The 18,396-nt window shown below is 39.8% G+C and overlaps 1 protein-coding gene across 2 annotated transcripts in view; it reads right to left on the bottom strand.

Moving 5' to 3' along the window:
• The window catches only part of ptpro.L (protein tyrosine phosphatase, receptor type O L homeolog), a 45,037-nt gene that overhangs the window by 8,415 nt on the left and 18,226 nt on the right, over window positions 1-18,396 (bottom strand). Inside the window, exons 7-21 of one of the 2 annotated variants that reach the window (XM_018251803.2) lie at window positions 18,075-18,265; window positions 15,690-15,810; window positions 14,939-15,132; window positions 14,471-14,579; window positions 12,806-12,957; window positions 10,936-11,056; window positions 9,846-9,988; window positions 8,353-8,485; window positions 7,913-8,033; window positions 6,447-6,515; window positions 4,738-4,821; window positions 2,602-2,637; window positions 2,231-2,312; window positions 1,763-1,853; window positions 646-722 (exon numbers count right to left, since the gene is read on the bottom strand). In XM_018251803.2, the coding sequence (XP_018107292.1) occupies window positions 646-722; window positions 1,763-1,853; window positions 2,231-2,312; window positions 2,602-2,637; window positions 4,738-4,821; window positions 6,447-6,515; window positions 7,913-8,033; window positions 8,353-8,485; window positions 9,846-9,988; window positions 10,936-11,056; window positions 12,806-12,957; window positions 14,471-14,579; window positions 14,939-15,132; window positions 15,690-15,810; window positions 18,075-18,265 (1,724 nt within the window). The remainder of the gene's footprint in view (window positions 1-645; window positions 723-1,762; window positions 1,854-2,230; window positions 2,313-2,601; window positions 2,638-4,737; window positions 4,822-6,446; window positions 6,516-7,912; window positions 8,034-8,352; window positions 8,486-9,845; window positions 9,989-10,935; window positions 11,057-12,805; window positions 12,958-14,470; window positions 14,580-14,938; window positions 15,133-15,689; window positions 15,811-18,074; window positions 18,266-18,396) is intronic. The other variant, XM_018251804.2, reaches the window with a different exon arrangement.

The following is an 18,396-nucleotide window of genomic DNA, read 5'->3' as shown; positions in this document are numbered from 1 at the left end:
GGAGACATGGAGACCAGAAGCACAGGCCTTGCTACAACACACTATAAAGTTTATCTCAAGGTGAACTTCCCCTTTAAGAAGATTTATTTTGCTCTCAGTGCAGATACAGAGGAGGCCCCCCAGCTGAAAGGAATGTGCAATACTAGTTACCCATTATATATGACCTTCATTTAAAGGGAAAATTCACTATTACATTAACCTTAAAGTGTTCTTACATAACCCTAACCCTAAACAACTTGCCATTTGGTTTTACTATTTATTTTGTATTAGGGTTTCTAAATTCTGTTATTATTTTGGCTCTTTTCAATCGGCATATAAAAATGCTTTCAGGTTGTCATGGTCACTGACCCCGGCAACCAAACAACAAACTGAATGCAAAGCTTCGATGTTATTGTTAGTTGTATCTTGTATTTATTTCTTTTCTCAGGCCCACTGCTATTCATCTTCATCTGCCTGGTTGCTAGGGGAAGAAGCCCTAACCCGTACCTACGTAATTACAATGCTGAGAGCTGCAGGACAAAAAATAATTCAAAACCAAGAAATAATAAAACGTTGCTTTCTGCACTCTACTGAAAGTTCACTTTTCTACTAATGTGGAATATATTCGTGTCTGTTTATTGCAGACCAAGGGTTTGACCGACTCACCGGAATGTAATTGGCGTTGATATAATCGGCTCCTTCGTCGGCATCTAGAGAAATCAGTTTGACACGACTAAAATCATCTGTGGCAAATAGAAACGGGAGAGTTCTTAGAGACCCACCAATACTCACATTGTAGGGACCCAGTTATGAGTCCGAAGCCAAACATTAGGAATTACGGACACACTGGTTCCAGTCCTTTGGGCATATCTGTGAAACTTCAGGTCCCTTCTGTGGGGTAATCTATAGAGCACTGCCCTGTCCCTGTTCCCCATTGTTGAAGATATTTAGGGCATGGTGCTCTAGATTACAGAAAGATCCTGTGTTTGGAAAGGCCCAGGTCTGGATAAAAGATCATATACCTGTTTTTTGTAGATAGTTACTCTGAAACACCCTTCTTTTCTTTTTTTTTATAACTGAAATGTTATTATCTTACATAATAACATACACCATGGTGTTTTTTGGTATAAAGGGAGGGGCAAGAGGGAGGTTTTAGGGGGGTTAAAATAAAAGGTTCCTCAAAAATAACAGCAAGACACAAGCATTGGAGCTAGGAGTCCAGTGTTATACTTTCAAAGAGTCTACTTTGTTGACTTATTGATGTAAGGACAGAGATTACCCTCCATCTGGGCTTCTTTCATATGTGCAGTGCTGAGAGGAGTTGGGGGTCGTTTTCATGAGCAGCCAGGGGAGCCCAATTTTATCGTAGGCTTCCGTATCTTCTTGGTTTGAAATATTTTATTTTATTTTCACATTAAACAAATAAAATCAATATACAGCAAATATTATGCAGAAGAAGAGAGAACGGTACAGTCGACTAAATAGTGTGTTATTGTCAAAAAGTATACCAAATTAGAAAATTAACAAGAACTAACAAAAATTAACTAACTAACTAAGTCAGTGGATGCAAATATAATAAAAGAAAGAAAGAAAAAGCCCATTAATAATCTGGAATGTTGGGGTCCATATCTTCTTTAAAGAGATGGGTAGAGTTTTCATTGGTTGCAATACGACCAGGTGAATGTGGAACGTGTATGAAACCCAAATGGGCAGGTTTTATAAAAACATATTCCTGTACAAAGCGTGAAAACTATATGGAAAACAATTGTCATGTTGTACTTACATGGCAAGATGTTTGTGTAGCGATTTTTGCCTCTGTTGGATGGAAGGTTTGCAGCAAAATGAGGTATATCAAGACCAACCATCTTTAGTTCCTGGTGAGGAAATCCATTATTAACTACGTCACATGTAACATGTATGTTAAGTGTATCACTAGTGTTCGCACACAGGCTAGAAGGGCAGGACAGGTGTGAGGACACAGACAGGTACAGAGAGGTGCCCTTGTACAGAACATTTCATAGACAGAAACATGGTGGCCTATATAGGGCACAGAGAAGTATTGAGAAGTCCAATATGATAGAGTAGGGTACACATGAGTGAACATGTTCATACTTGCAGAATAGGGGAGATGATAAACACAGAGAACGTTGGCAAAATGTGTAACAGAAAGGTGCAAATTAACAGAAAAGGGTTTGGGTTACACAGACATATGACTCAACACAAAGTCAATTCACTCCATTCAATGTCTTACTTCAAACTGGAGGGAGAATCTGTAATCAGAGTCTTTGGACATTTCCTTTATGTATGAATCAAAGTCATCGAGCTGCACAGGGCTGAGCAAAATGAGAAGAAAAGAAAGATATTTAATGACATTGGCTCTACCAAATCCTGGATGTACTTAGTAAATATGGCTATTGCTGAAACCAATGCAGGAGAAATGATGGGAAAATGGAGCCTCTGAATTGAATCCAAGCGCCCCGTCTGTATCATAGACCCTACTGAGGGGGCTCATTTGTCAGCATAGATAAGAAGTAATGTTATAAGACAATATAGGAGCAACTGGACATTTCCACCATTACAAATAACATTGACAGAAAAGTGTTGTGATTAGCAGAGACTTACTTGGTCAGCTTCCTTTTCTTCAGTCCAGTTTTATTCCTGTAACAAAAGTTAGAAGTCGACATATAAAAGGTGAATGAGGCTTGTCAGGACAAAGTATTATATTTATAGAATATTGCATAAAAGTTTCCTCACTCCAACCCTAACCTAGCGAATGAGCAAACACAGAACAGGCACAGAAATTGGATAGAAGCCAGTGGTTTCCAAACGTACATTAGGGTGGCCCATTCCTAAGATGATGAAGAGGAAAATGATTTCTTTTAGAGAGACATGTGGTAAATACTTAGGGGCGGATTTATGATCTTCTCACATAAAAAAAAAAAATCTTGGGAGGTTTTAGGTGTCAACCTTTATTAGTTGCAATCCTGATTGCTAAAAAATAGTTTTGCAAAAATGACTCAATCTGTCTGTTACTGCCCTAGATATTCTTCAAGCTCCCTTAAAAAGATACCTGAACTAAAACAAACCTATGAAAACCCCTGATATAAGCCTAGACAGGGCAGGAAAGTAATATGGGATATGGCATTATATGGAATGCTTGGATCTCATGTTTTCCAGATAAGGGGGGTTTTCCAAAATCTCCATACCTTTAGTCTGCCAAATATACTTTATTATATTATAATAACAATGTTAAAGATAGATTCACACAGCTCAAGTTAATGTATTGCTTTATTTTACAGAGAAAAAGGGAATCATTAAAAAACTGTTGGAGCTCACAGGGGTGCTTGAAATTTTGTGAACCCTTTGCAATGTTTCAATATTTTTGCATAAATATGGTCTGAAATGTAAAAGTGGGTTACCCAGCAATACACCAACTCTATAACGATGGGAGGAGCTAAAGGGACACCATGTCTGAGAAAACCTCCAACATACCTACCTAAGCTGAAGCTGCTTTATTACGAGGAATTGACTAAAACTCCAGTTCCAACCCATGTGCAGGACTGGCCAACAGTTACCAGGAACCTTTAGTTGACATTATTGTTGCTCATGGGGGGCATGCTGGTTACGGACAACAAAGGGGCACATATTTAACCCAGCACACATATATGTCACTTTGGGTCATGTTCCTCAACAAATAAATGAACATGTATTATGTTTTTGACTCATTTGTTTCATTGGATGTCATTAGTTGTAGGATTGCATACAAATCAACAGATTCAGTTTTAGGTCAGATTTATGCAGAAATGTTACATTCCAAAACGGTTCAAAGCATTTCAAGCTCCCTGTAGATTAAGAACACATCTTCTCCAGTTGCCCTTATTGTGGGGGGACTCTATTCTTGGAACACACATCTAGTTGTTGATATTAAGTAATGATTCACCTTAATGCAAGAAACACCCAACCCTTTGTTTTTACCCAACTTGTATTTCAAACCTTGATACTGTATCTATGTCTTATTGCAACAATATCATAATATGTCAAAATATCCTGACTAACAGTTCATGGCTCTCCCAAAGAATTACACAGAATTTGGTTTTCTTTTTTTTTGGGCTTGTGCTGGGTCTTACTCCCACCTCTACCTTTTCCATTTATTTCTCATTAACTCTACTGACTTGTAAGGTTGCACCTTGCGGGGGTGGGGGGTCTTTAAATGTCTCTTTTCTCTAATTGTTTCATCTCCACTGGATAATCCTGTTACTTCCCACTTGGTAACATTTTACCCATTTCTCTCCAAATGAACAAAGAACCTGTTTATTGATACTCTTATAAACCTCTCCAGCTTGGACTGCTACAACTGTCCTTCTTCATCATATTCAAACATTGTAGCACCAATAATCTAATTTAATGTTTGGCACTTACAGGCCAATTTATCACTGAGGGCACTTTTACTTTCCAGTCTGAGTCCCTGACCCACTAGGATTGTAAGTTCCGTTTCTGGACAATAAATACATTGTAAGAAATATTATAGAAATACAAATATACAGAGAGTAAGAACGAAAGGGCAAAATAACACTTTTCACTATTATTCATTGTAAGAGCAATGGAAATGGGTAAAAGCACAGGGTAGAGATAAAACTGTATAGACTAAAAGGAGACAAAATAAAAAAACAATCCCTTTACTAATAGTAGTAGTAATAGAAAGATTTGATTAATCACACTGGTACTAAAGAATTGTCCAGAGAGAGGTTAAAGACTTACCAAGGGTTAATATAAAAAGCCAATAGATAGTCAGTCCAGAGGCAAGAAGGGAGAACTGTTAGAAAGGCAAATATACTTCTACGCCTGTGAGTATTAATAGAGAGAGAGAGACAAGGAGTTAGTACATCAGAATGAATGGCCAAACACTGTGCATTGTTGGTGCCTAATAATATATGAAGCATGCGGGTTAATGTGGGCAAAGGCCCTACTGTGTTACTGAGACAAAGATCAATAGCACACATTTCTGACTCCTAGAAAAATCGAAATAAGACCCACTATTAAAATGTATGTATTAGTTGGCCTTTAATTACAGCAGTAACCTCAAATCCACTGGTCATGGATCATTGATACGAGTTGTATGTAACAAATAAGTGTCCCTCAAAACCTCAAGTGGTGATGTAATGCAGTTTATATCTGGGTGTCTTGCGATCCCTTTCTACATCCAGCACATGGGTGTCATTAAGAAAATTGGCCTCCATGAGCCACATACAGAAAATCATGCTGCGACCTGGGAACCTGATTTGGCAGACACACCCTAAACTTTATGGAATTGAGACAGAGTAATAAACTGGCAGACAGAATGTTTTATAGAACAAAACATCCAAAGAAGAGGCACGTGCAAAGATCACAGTGGCGAGGGTACGCCGGGCAAATACCTCTTTTGCTTTCCTCTAGTTTTGACTTGTCTGTAAGTCTGAAATCAGGTGCACGTGGAGGGGAGGCCTACGTTTTGCTAAGGAGCCAAGTGCTGGGAAGAAGGGTGGGTGTTCAGGTGATCAGGGCAGGGACTTGCCTTGGGCATCCTCAACCACAGGCCTGGCACTGCTACTGGCATTCATGTTACTCACAGGAGGTACCACATTTGCATTGTATTTGCAAGAGGCAATTTGAGCCTACTATGTGATGCACATGATTTACCACCCGTGATTTACATTAATATCACTAGACATTTTGTCACACAATGGAGGAGACTACGTGTGGGCAAGAAAACATCCCATCTGCCAAGCCCTAATATAGTCATTCTTGAGGGTTAGATTAATATAAAGCAGGATTCAATGTTGGCTTATTGTGCTGTTTAGGGTAAATCTACATGATCCCATTTAATAAAGTGATCATTCCTGGACATTAGTGATTAAAGTAAGTTATCTCATTAAGTCTACACCAATTCTGCTTCATGTAGAAAGATGCTGAAAAACCATGAGATCCCATGAGAGACCCGTTACTAATATCTACATCAAACATATGTAGCCAGATGTACAGGCTGCAAATGTTCAAACTCAAACATACACTTGGGTGAGGATTTATTACATTTAAAAATGAAATCACGTCATCTAATTACAGAGCACTTATAACCAGATCATTTGTACCAATTCTTATGTGAACAAGTTCATCTCAGTTTCACTCTGATTCCCTTCCCAATGGAGACAGAAAAGGGCAATCAGCAAACACTTACTGTATAATTATTACCAAATGAGATACGGTAATTTAATCTGGAGATTGCATCTTATTTTGGAGGAATTTAGGAGTTGCCTGTAAGATCCATTTTGGTGGAATTATAAAGTGCCCTTTTTGGCAAGAGCTTTGTCTGGTGCACTTGTAATAGCACTTTTGCCATGAGAACTGTTAGGACATCATTAGCCATGAAATCTACCTTGAGTAAAGTAAAGAAATAGTTACAGATTAGACAATGGTCCCTGTCTGGCACTTACCAGTTGTAAGGAAGTTTTCCATCTTTTTCCAGTGTTGCAAAATTGACAAAGGTTCCAGCTCCACAGTCCCTGTTGGCAAGAGGTGATTTTAGGGGTTTTATTAACAATAATGTAAGAGGGAGCACCTACAAATTCATTTTGTTCTAAGTAAGTTATTATTTTGGCCAAATGAGGTCCCTCTGTTCTGCTGAGATTCAGTTCCAAAAGGCCCTGGATGTGCAACACCCCTAGAAGAATAGGTGAGGGCTTCACTTTGCATCACATAGGCTCTGTAAATAACTTCTCTAATCCAAGGGGTAATTGTGCCCTTGGAGATGAAAAATAAGAGAAGCTCTGACATATAATTTAAGGGTCCAGACAGGGTCTAGGGAATGAAGGGCACACCGCCGTGGGAAAGTGCCTAGAGCATAAGGTTGCTATTGTAATGTCTTGATTAATTTGAAAGGTGCAGACCACCTTCAGAACAAAGGAGGGAATTATACAGAGTAGCACCTGGTCTGAATGGAACACCAAGTAGGACTGTTGGCAAGAGAGGTCACCAAAGCAATGGCTATAAGGAACATATGAAGGTGTTGAGACATTTGAGATCCAGGACAGGATGGTAAGATCTGTCTTTCTTATGTACAATGAAGACTACTCCATAATAAATGAAGTCTTTGCTTGGTTCTGACAAGTGACTCCATGTTTAAATGCAATCCCTGGAATATGATAAATGTATTTGATAATAATACACAAAAGCCATGAATATCCAGTAAATGATATCCTTATAAAGGGTGACAAGGTCTGTAGTGATGTCATTTTGGTCACATGACTCACTAAAACTTGCGTATTATAATAAATAAATTAAATTCCCTTGCTGGGAAATATGAGGATATTAGAAGTAACTTTGAAGTTCCATGACCTGTATAATGGTCATGGAACTCCTCGGTGACTTATTATATGCTTATATTATACATTAAGGCAGGGATCACCAACCTTTAGAACCTGTGAGCAACATTCAGAAGTAAAAGGAGTTGGGGAGCAACACAAGCATGAAAAATTTTCCTGCAGTGCCAAATAAGTGCCGTGATTGGCCATTTGGTAGCCCCTATGTGGATTGTCAACCTACATTGAGACTCTGTTTGGCAGTACACCTGGTTTTTATACAACCAAAACTTGCCTCCAAGCCTGGAATTCAAAAATAAGCACCTGCTTTGAGGCCACTGGGAGCAACATCCAAGGGGTTGGGGAGCAACATGTTGCTCACGAGTTACTGGTTGGGAATCACTGCATTAAGGTATACTTTATTCACTATATATATTACAGTTCTAGCTGATACATAAATAACTGCCCAGTGAATTGTGTGCAGAATGGTTTTTAAGATGGAGTGCATCAATTTCCATATCCCTGTAATCTCAATAAACTCTCCGCCTTAATGCCAACCATTTCTCCCTTTCTGAATCTCAGTAGTAAGATCAGTGTCTTACCTGGACGTCTGCAGGTGCTTTCTCCGTAGTACAATCAGCATCAGTAACAGCAGCGCTATCAGCAGGATACTTAGCAATGCCAGCACCGAAATAACCACAACATTGGGGTTCAACTCAGTAACTACAGAATAGAAATCAGAATCATGTAAAACCTGGGTCAGTCTCGAGTAGGTATTTATCTGGGTGAGTTCCAATTTCACTGAAGCTGAGCCATTTGCCATTCCAGTTATGTGGAACTTACATGAATCAGTAGCAGATTAGTGAGATTAAAGCATTTTGCAGCTCAGAGACAATGAGATACATTGAGTAGACTATCAAAGTAGCAACAAATATTTTGCCTGCAGTCAGATTCAAAACACTCACAAGGATTGTCTGTAGCCAGTGTGAACAAGCGATATGTGAAAGCCCCCAGCCCTATATATTCAGCACCCGGTACTTACCTAGAGTGGACACAGTGATGAAGGTGGGAGCGCTGGAAGTGCGGTGGCTGATGCTGGTCACGCTGCAGTTATAAGAGGTGGCCGGCTCAAGGCTTGAGATTGTCACAACATGGGAGAAAACAGTAACGGGTTCCTTGGAGGAATCATCAATTACAATTAACCTCTTTGTACATCATAACATAAAATATAAATCCTGCGATCTTTATGTCATTGTTGGTGCAGAAGAGTTAGTACACAAGTTACTTTGGCAATTAATAGACCAATAACATTACACATTGATAGAAAATATTAAGGGGCAAATTTACTAAAGTGCGAAGCGGCTAACGCTAGGGCAAATTCGCCAGCGTGACGGCATTTTGTTACTTCACCGATTTACTAACGGGTGCTGGTGTAAATTCGCTAGCAAAGTGGACCTACTCTAGCACTACTTTGCACCCTTACGCCAGGCAAAGTTGCGCTATGACGAAGGGACGTAACTATGGTAATTCACTAACTTGCGGTTTTTACTGCACGTTACCTCTTGCGCCAGACTTGCCTTCGCCACCTCCGACCAGGTGAAGTGCAATAGAGTAGTCCCAAAAAACACTGGCGTCTTTTACTTTTTTAAGGGTGATAGGCTGAAAAAGATCAAACATTTTTTTTGGGGGTACCCTCCTTCCCCCCTACATTTCCTAACATATGGCAACTCAATGATACAGTGGGCACATGTGTAGGGCAATAGAACACCTTTATTTTATTTTTTAAAGGTTCCCTGGGCTTGTGTAGTGTAATGTATTTGCTGCAACATATACGTCCATTATATTTTCACTTTGCGCCGTATGCAAATTAGGCATCGCTAGCGTAACTTCGCTTTGCCTGACAAAGTAACGGTAGTGCAACTTCGCTACCGTTCGCCTCCCTGAGCGCAATTTTGCATTTTAGTGAATTTGTGTAGCGCTGGCGAAACTTCGCCTGGTGAAGTGTGGTGAAGACTGCACTAGCGCAACTCCGCAGGTTAGTGAATTTGCCCCTAAGAGTTTTGATTTTAGTTTGGAATTTCCATACTATCTGGTTGCTAAGGAATATTCCCCTAATAAGCAGGAAGTGGTTCTGAAGTCAGAGGTGAACAGAACAGGAATGGGCCTTTACAGATACTGAACTGAAAAGTTGCTAAAACAGGTTCTACAAAGTAAAACTTAGAGATGCACCAAATCCATGATCTACGTATCTGGCGGTCACAAAGGTAGACATCTTCTGTGAGTTAAGTTGTGGTTTCAAAAACAACTAAAACCATGAAAATGAGCCTGTTGATAAATAGGCCCCCACATGTCTTTAACATGACCGGAACATGATACTGAATTTGGTTGAGATTTGACTAAATCCAACAAGTCGTGAAATAAATTCTAAGATTTGGCCAAATCCCCAACCAAATACTGGATGTGGTGTATCCCTACCACAGCTTTAAATATGGCAGACTGATTAATACAATGACTTATCAGAAAGGGTTATTTTACCTTGTCATTTTTATTTGTGCCAGTCTCTACGTTATGCCAACAGGACACCTGAAAATAATCTGTGATTCCTTCCTCCACCCACAGAAGTGTCACTGACGTCTGTGTTTTGTTCACGGCAAAGAGCGTTTTTATTGGAGCAGGATCTAAGTCAAGTAAAGTTTGAAGCACATCAGGGTATCAGGTGAAGGAAATGTAAGAAGTCCAATTTACAGCATTAAACATTGAGGCCCTCATTTACAAAGTGCAGAACAGAGTGCAAAGTGCAAAAATTGGGGCAGAATGTGATCAGGCTTTTGGAGACATGTCGGAGTTTTCCCATCCCATCACCCAACCTGTGTGGACAATGAAAGGAGAGGACTGTCTTGCACTCGCCAGTTTTGTGCTCTGAACCTTGACCTGGATCCAACATGAGGAGCAGAACAAGGCCCTGGACACAAGTGCTTAAAGTGGACCTGTCACCCAGACACAAAAATCTGTATAATAAAAGTCCTTTTCAAATTAAACATGAAATCCAATTTCTATTTTTTATTAAAGCATTCATAGCTGTTGTAAGCTCATTTAAAAATCTCAGCTGTCAATCAAATATTGTCTGCCCCTCCTCTGTGCCTAGGCATAGAGGCGGGGCAGACAATTCCTTTCACTTTCCATTCAGCACTTCCTACATGTCACTGCTCTCCCCACATTCCCCCCAATCTCTTCACCATTTAATTGTGTAGCCAGGACATGGGGATGGACATCGGGTCCCCCATTCTGGTGCACAAACAAGATTCTAAGATGATACAAGGCTTATCTTAATAACAGTGTCCACAAAATGGCTCCTGCCTGTTTGTTATAATTATGAATTCCCAGACTGAAGGAAACAAGATTCAAATAATTTATATAGTGTAATTAAAGTTAATTTTGCTTGACTTATGTGATAAAATAGGATTTTGAATAATTTTTTTGGGTGACAGGTCCGCTTTAATGAAATGACTCTAAGGGGCTTCATTGTGTGTCCCTTAATGCTCTACCACTTGTGTAAACAAAGCCCTGAGTGTTCTGTTGTGTTGTTCATTAGAAGTTTGTTTGAGGGTTGTGAGGGAAATCTTACCAAGTTTAACAAGGTGAGGCAAAGAAGTGTTGCTGCTCCTCTCAGTAAAAGCAGTAACAGTGATGTTATAAATGTCACCAGCGGGTACACTTAGCACTGTAGCCATCCCACTTCTGGACACCTGAATGCACAAAAAAGAGCTTACAGTCTGAGGGCACCAGGGGAAAGTATAAGTTGATTTAACAATGAAGAAAAGGCTTTATGTCATTAACAACTTTTATAAAATATGAAGATAAAAAAGAAAACACACAAGATCAGTTAGCCACAGCAATAAATCCTGATGCATTTGTTTAGCATTTTACATATTCCACAATATTTGGTGAACTTGCTGCCCATCTACTGAAAATAAAAGCAAATGGGTCAAATAATAATGAAATAGCAACAAGGCCAATAAACACCTTGACCCACAGGCCAAAGTTACAGGATCCCATTTAGCAGTTCTACAGCCAAAAGCCTTTAGTAAAACTGAGACACAAACAATATTACAGGTATTTGTGGCACAACATTGTGCCAAACGGTTTCATTGCCATGCATTGGGAAGGGCATCCCTTTTCTATTCTTCACTTGGGACCTTTTCACTCTGTATCTGAAATTACCATATGTAAACTGGACTGCATGTTGTACGGAAAATAGTGGAAAACTTCATCTATAGGAAAAGGCTCTGGTTAAAGGAACACAGCTGCTTGTTTATATAAACTATAGTAGTACTTATCTGTTATCTACTGTGTATCCTGTGCTTGAAGGGCTGCCCCCATGGCTACACAGCAGCTTGTTTATATAAACTATAGTAGTACTTATCTGTTATCTACTGTGTATCCTGTGCTTGAATGGCTGCCCCCATGGCTACACAGCAGCTTGTTTATATAAACTATAGTAGTAATTATCTGTTATCTACTGTGTATCCTGTGCTTGAATGGCTGCCCCCATTACTACACAGCAGCTTATTTATATAAACTATAGTAGTACTTATCTCTTATCTACTGTGTATCCTGTGCTTGAATGGCTGCCCCCATGGCTACACAGCAGCTTGTTTATATAAACTATAGTAGTACTTATCTGTTATCTACTGTGTATCCTGTGCTTGAATGGCTGCCCCCATGGCTACACAGCAGCTTGTTTATATAAACTATAGTAGTACTTATCTCTTATCTACTGTGTATCCTGTGCTTGGGTGACTGCCCACATGGCTACACAGCAGCTTGTTTATATAAACTATAGTAGTACTTATCTGTTATCTACTGTGTATCCTGTGCTTGAATGGCTGCCCCCATGGCTACACAGCAGCTTGTTTATATAAACTATAGTAGTACTTATCTCTTATCTACTGTGTATCCTGTGCTTGAATGGCTGCCCCCATGGCTACACAGCAGCTTGTTTATATAAACTATAGTAGTACTTATCTCTTATCTACTGTGTATCCTGTGCTTGAATGGCTGCCCCCATGGCTACACAGCAGCTTGTTTATATAAACTATAGTAGTACTTATCTGTTATCTACTGTGTATCCTGTGCTTGAATGGCTGCCCCCATGGCTACACAGCAGCTTGTTTATATAAACTATAGTAGCATTTGCCTTTAAAAAAAGAGAGCAAGGCTTCTGTCAATCATTTCAAAGTTTAGGGCATGGCAGTTGACCAGTCAAACCATTTAGGGCAAGAGAATTAGGGAAAGGTTTTTCTGTGCAGTGTTCTGATTATCCAACAGGGGGCAGAACTATAGGGGCAGGAACCCCTATCCTATTGTGTCTCTTGCCCCATAGCATTTAAGCTCATTACATACATAGCAGTCTTCGGATTGTCACATTTGGCCAAGTTCATGAGAACATCCGAGTTACATAAGCAATGAAAAACATATATAACAGAGCAGCTTACACTCTTTTTAATGCGTTTCTTTCCTTCAGCGATGACTTGCCAGTGTACGATCCTCGAATGTGACAGATCAAACGATCCATCTGCGTAGGCCCATGTGACGTGAAGAAGCCCATAAGAGTATTCCACACTGGTAATCTGGGGGGCCACTGGGGCTGGGGAATGGAAAGATAGAACGTTACACAACCCTACTTTAACACATAGGTGACACGTGTAGATTCTTCCCTATTACATGAAATGAAATCACAAATTCAAAAGTGATGGGGCGCCACTGCACAGATCTATAGCTTTTTATATAGCGAATTTAATGACTTTTCTCATACTGGCAAATAAAATAATAGCCCCTTGTATTTATTTCCTCTAGAAACTTTATAAACATTCATCTGCCAATGGTATATATTATATATATAGGTACAGAACCTTAAAGGCAGCACAACCAAAATTGACTTTACTAAGCTGCTGCCTGTTTGGGATGCCAACAAGGATTGATAATGAACCCTATTTCAAAAAAAGATGTGAGGACCTCCAAAAGTAAAAAGAAGCAAAATTTAAATTTAAACATTTTTATTAGGACATAAAAAGCCTAGCGCGTTTTGTGCCTGTTGGAGCAGTTACTCATAGGCTGAATGACACACCCCTGTACACGTATTATAAAGGGGCTGTAGCCAATCACAAAACAGCAATCACATGTTATACAATTTATACAATTCCACCTAGTGGTCAAAGTGCTAATTGTTGCAAAACATATCCGCGCAAAATCAATAATCCAAAAAATTGCTAGTTATAGAATACACCTCAAAAGCAAAAAAATCAAAACACAATTTGCTTTTGAGGTGTATTGTATAACTAGCAATTTTTTACACAGATATGTTTTGCAACAATTAGCACTTTGACCACTAGGTGGAATTGTATAAATTGTATAACATGTGATTGCTGTTTTGTGATTGGCTACAGCCCCTTTATAATACGTGTACAGGGGTGTGTCATTCAGCCTATGAGTAACTGCTCCAACAGGCACAAAACGCGTTAGGCTTTTTAAACATTTTTTAACCAATTGCTTCTTTACTATTGAAGGTCCTCACATCTTTTTTTGAAATGTTGTTCTGGACTTGCACCCTGGGCCACTGTGAGTAAATCCTCAGATTTATTTAATATTTGACTTTGAATTTTTGATTCATTAGTTATTTTTGAGTAGTACCGTATATATATATTTTTTTGTGTGGCATTGGCACAAACCCTGCCACTATATACGTTGATAATGAACCCGACCTTATAGCTCATGTCCTCTAAGGCAGGGGTCCCCAACCACCGGGCCCCGGACACTCCTGCACTGGGGCCTCTGAGCCCAGCGTTCAAAAATGAGGCGCGCCGAATTGGACGCCGGCCAAACTTGCTGCCGACCCCTGTCACCCCTGCCCCCACCCGGTCCCCGGTCCAAAAAAGGTTGGGGACCCCTGCTCTAAGGAGAAGTTCAGCTGCTATTTTTGCTCTATTGTTTATACAAATGACTATTGCCTATTTCTGTCCTGTTTATTTTATGACTGGTGCAGGGTATAGCCTCACAAAAATGGTCTAGTCCGAGAGGGAATATCACTTTTCATTGCTTCCCTCTTGATCCTTAAAGTTATAAGGAGTTTTAATCAGAGATTTTACCTGTAACAGACTCACCTGTTACAAAACTCACTGTTGTGTCACAGCAACTGAGCTGGGGTTCTCCCCAAGTGGCCATTGTCACCCTGAATTTGTAGTACCAGGCTGGGAGCAAATCAGTCACTTTCTGCAACAGAAACATAAAGCATATTTCCATACATGAACACGGTATTAATGTATTAGAAGGTACAACACATCAGTAAGTGGACATGGACACAATAAAAAGAGAATGAGGACATTAGTGTATTGACAAGTACAAACATTAGAGTGTGGCAAGTGTAAAACTGAATATAACATGATATATAATACTGAATATGTAGGCACCACATTGGGACCCTATAAGTTGAAGAACGCAGCATTAGCTCATTGAGGAATGGAGACATTAGTGACCTGGGGGGGGGGGTTCAGACAATTTGGAAACTGAATGCATTGGTGCACTGCTTTCTGCTGGGATTATCAAATGCACGATTGTTGCAGATACGTTACCACAGATGCAGTTAAAGAGACAGTCGCTGCTATTTCATAGTAAGGAGTCCATTCTGATGACATGGCCACTGGATTAAAGTAAAACATTTCCACAATGTATTTCCTGAAGACACCGAGGTAGGGCCGGCTCCAACTCAAAATCACTGCAGAGGGGCCCAGTGGGAAAAGCACCAAATCCTTTATCCCAGTTGGATCTAGAAATGATAAATACTGTTACCACTTTAGACATGAATGGCTCCCCAGCAGCATTAGACTGAGTCAGTCTCATAGAATAGAGGTGAACGGAGAAGTGAATATTTCTTGTTGTGCTGATGTGAAGCTGCTCTCCTATAATGTACAGATTTAGGGTGTAAAATAATAACAGCTAAGGGCTCAGGGAGAGTTTCAACTATAAACACAAGTTATAAAACTGGCAGCAATTTTACACAAAACTTGAATCTGACGACTGGGCCACATTTGGTAACTTTATACTCTTTATTAATAGAGTTGTACAATGTAATATGTGTGTGTTGTTATATATATGTGTGTGTGTGTGTGTGTGCACTTCTGTCTATTAAATAATAACAGCCATTCCTAAATCATATGACAATGAGCAAATTCACTATCTGTCATGTTTTATCCACTGGTTTACATACAAATGTGAGGGATTAGGAAAACACAAACAGAAATGTACAAACAAAAGAGAAACACACATAGCGGCCAATGAATTAGACAGAGACATTGATGCTTCTTATCAGTGAATCCACTTTACCTATTGCAAACAGAACGGCATCAGAGGGAGGGCCAATCAATGGGGGCCTCTGAAAGTAGACAACCACTTTATACTGAGCCCCTGGGACCAAGTTTCCAATGATGTTACTGGACACATTTACCTGAAGGAAATAGAAATAATTTAGAAGAGCAGAAATGTACTGGCCAGTTGTGAAGTCCATCATATTAATGCATTTCCTCACAGCACCACCATGTGGCCTCCGTAATTATAAACTACTGTATCCCATTATTATTATTATTATTAATAATAATAATGCATTTGCAGAAAGCCGACTGAAAATCTTATGATCCGAAACATTGTGATCTTTTTGAACACTGTTTAAAAATACATTTTTGGTTACTCTGAGTATATTTTTATTAAAAGTTGTACCAAGCATAGCAGTGCCCATTTCACTGTAAGTCAATATGATCAGCGGTGTAACTAGAGTGCAATGGGCCCCTCTTCCTCCTCCCTTGCTGCAACACTCCTCCCCCACCACATGCTCCGCGGGTCATCGTGCAACAATATAAAATGCTATAGAGGAAGCAGACCCCACGGTCCAGTCCCCCCTGTGATTGAAACTGAATACAATATATTGGGGTACAGAAGGGATAAGCACTGGCAATTCTGACGTTACAAATGTTCATATTTTGCCATGAAGGCACGAATGGAGCAACACCATGCAGATGTCATTATATATTTCTCCTGATCTTCTACATTTGTTCATCTCAATGTTTCCTACTGTAATAATGAAGCAATAAAAAGGTTTTTTTGCCCACAAGAAGTTTTGATGGAGCTGTGTGGCTTTTCAGAGCTGTAATTGAAGTGTGCCGTAATATTTGCCACTGCCATCTTTGATGCCTGCACTAAAAGCTGATGGATGGTGAGCCAGTCTCCCACGTGAGCCTTATATCATCACTGACTGCAGCACTTTATCTGAAACTACTAATCATTCATCCAGCCTAGGGTGTCGGGAGTCAGGGAGAAGCAAAAAGGGGCTTATGCTTCCCTCAAGGAAGGTGACCACAACATGAGACAGTACTTGAAGGGCCTTTGTGAAGGTCATGACTTATAAAATTCAGGGACACCTCTAATAAATGCAGGATAAAGGGCGGCTGGATTTCCATAATACACTCATTGAATAAAGGTTCCCATTACTACTGGAAAGCCCTAAGGATAACGACCTTGCTAATAAAATATACACTTACCTACCAGCACATAGCTCAACCCTAACCTTAAAGGAAAACTATACCCCCAAAATGAATACTTAAGCAACAGATAGTTTATATCAAATTGAATGACATTTTAAAGAATCTTACCAAACTGGAATATATATTTACATAAATATTGCCCTTTTACATCTCTTGCCTTGAACCACCATTTCGTGACTGTATCTGTGCTGCCTCAGAGATCACCTGACCAGAAATACTACAACACTAGGGGGCCGATTCATGAAGTTCGAGTGAAGGATTCGAATTAAAAAAACTTCGAATTTCGAAGTGTTTTTTGGGCTACTTCGACCATCGAATGGGCTACTTCGACCTTCGACTACGACTCGAACGATTCGAACTAAAAATCGTTCGACTATTCGACCATTCGATAGTCGAAGTACTGTCTCTTTAAGAAAAACTTCGACCCCCTACTTCGGCAGCTAAAAGCTACCGAAGTCAATGTTAGCCTATGGGGAAGGTTCCCATAGGCTTGCCTGAGATTTTTTGATCGAAGGATATTCCTTCGATCGTTGGATTAAAATCCTTCGAATCGTTCGATTCGAAGGATTTAATCGTTCGATCGAAGGAATAATCGATATTCGAAGTCGAACGATTTTAGTTCCTAGTCGAATATCGAGGGTTAATTAACCCTCGATATTCGACCCTTCATACATCTGCCCCTAACTGTAACAGGAAGAGATCACCTGACCAGAAATACTACAACTCTAACTGTAACAGGAAGAGATCACCTGACCAGAAATACTGCAGCTCTAACTGTAACAGGAAGAGATCACCTGACCAGAAATACTGTAGCTCTAACTGTAACAGGAAGAGATCACCTGACCAGAAATACTGCAGCTCTAACTGTAACAGGAAGAAGTGAGGAAGCAAAAGGCAGAACACTGTCTGTTAATTGGCTCATGTGACCTTACATGTGGTTTGTATGTGTGCACAGTGAATCTTACGATCTCAGGGGGCGGCCCTTATTTTTTAAAATGGCAATTTTCTATTTATGATTACCCAATGGCACATACTACTAAAAAAGTATATTATTATGATAATGGTTAATTTACATGAAGCAGGGTTTTACATATGAGCTGTTTTATGCATTATCTTTTACTAGAGACCTACATTGTTTGGGGGGTATAGTTTTCCTTTAAGGCCTTTACTTTACCTCTTTGCAGTAATGTTTCTCCAGTCTCTGACTCTCCTTCTGCTTGGAACAAGTCAGCGAAATGACGGAAACTATCGGACTGATGTCGGGTGATGAAGCCCACGATACAAGAGCATTTGTCGAATTCACAATCTTCACAGCAACATCCCTTGGTTTTTCTGTCATTTCCTCAAACCAGTCGCCAGTTGGACCTGAGGTTCAGGAGGCGAATGTTACAGGAGTTACATTATTGGAAAGCGACATTTGCACAAAATCTACCCATAAATAACACAGGGAATATAGAGAGAAATCTAATATAAACTGTATTTGCTCTAAGCTTAGT

This window comes from Xenopus laevis, chromosome 3L (assembly GCF_017654675.1).
Source record: "Xenopus laevis strain J_2021 chromosome 3L, Xenopus_laevis_v10.1, whole genome shotgun sequence".
Lineage (NCBI taxonomy): Eukaryota > Metazoa > Chordata > Amphibia > Anura > Pipidae > Xenopus > Xenopus laevis.
The sequence above is the reverse complement of the archived record's forward strand: the minus strand, read 5'-3'. Positions and strand labels throughout refer to the sequence as shown.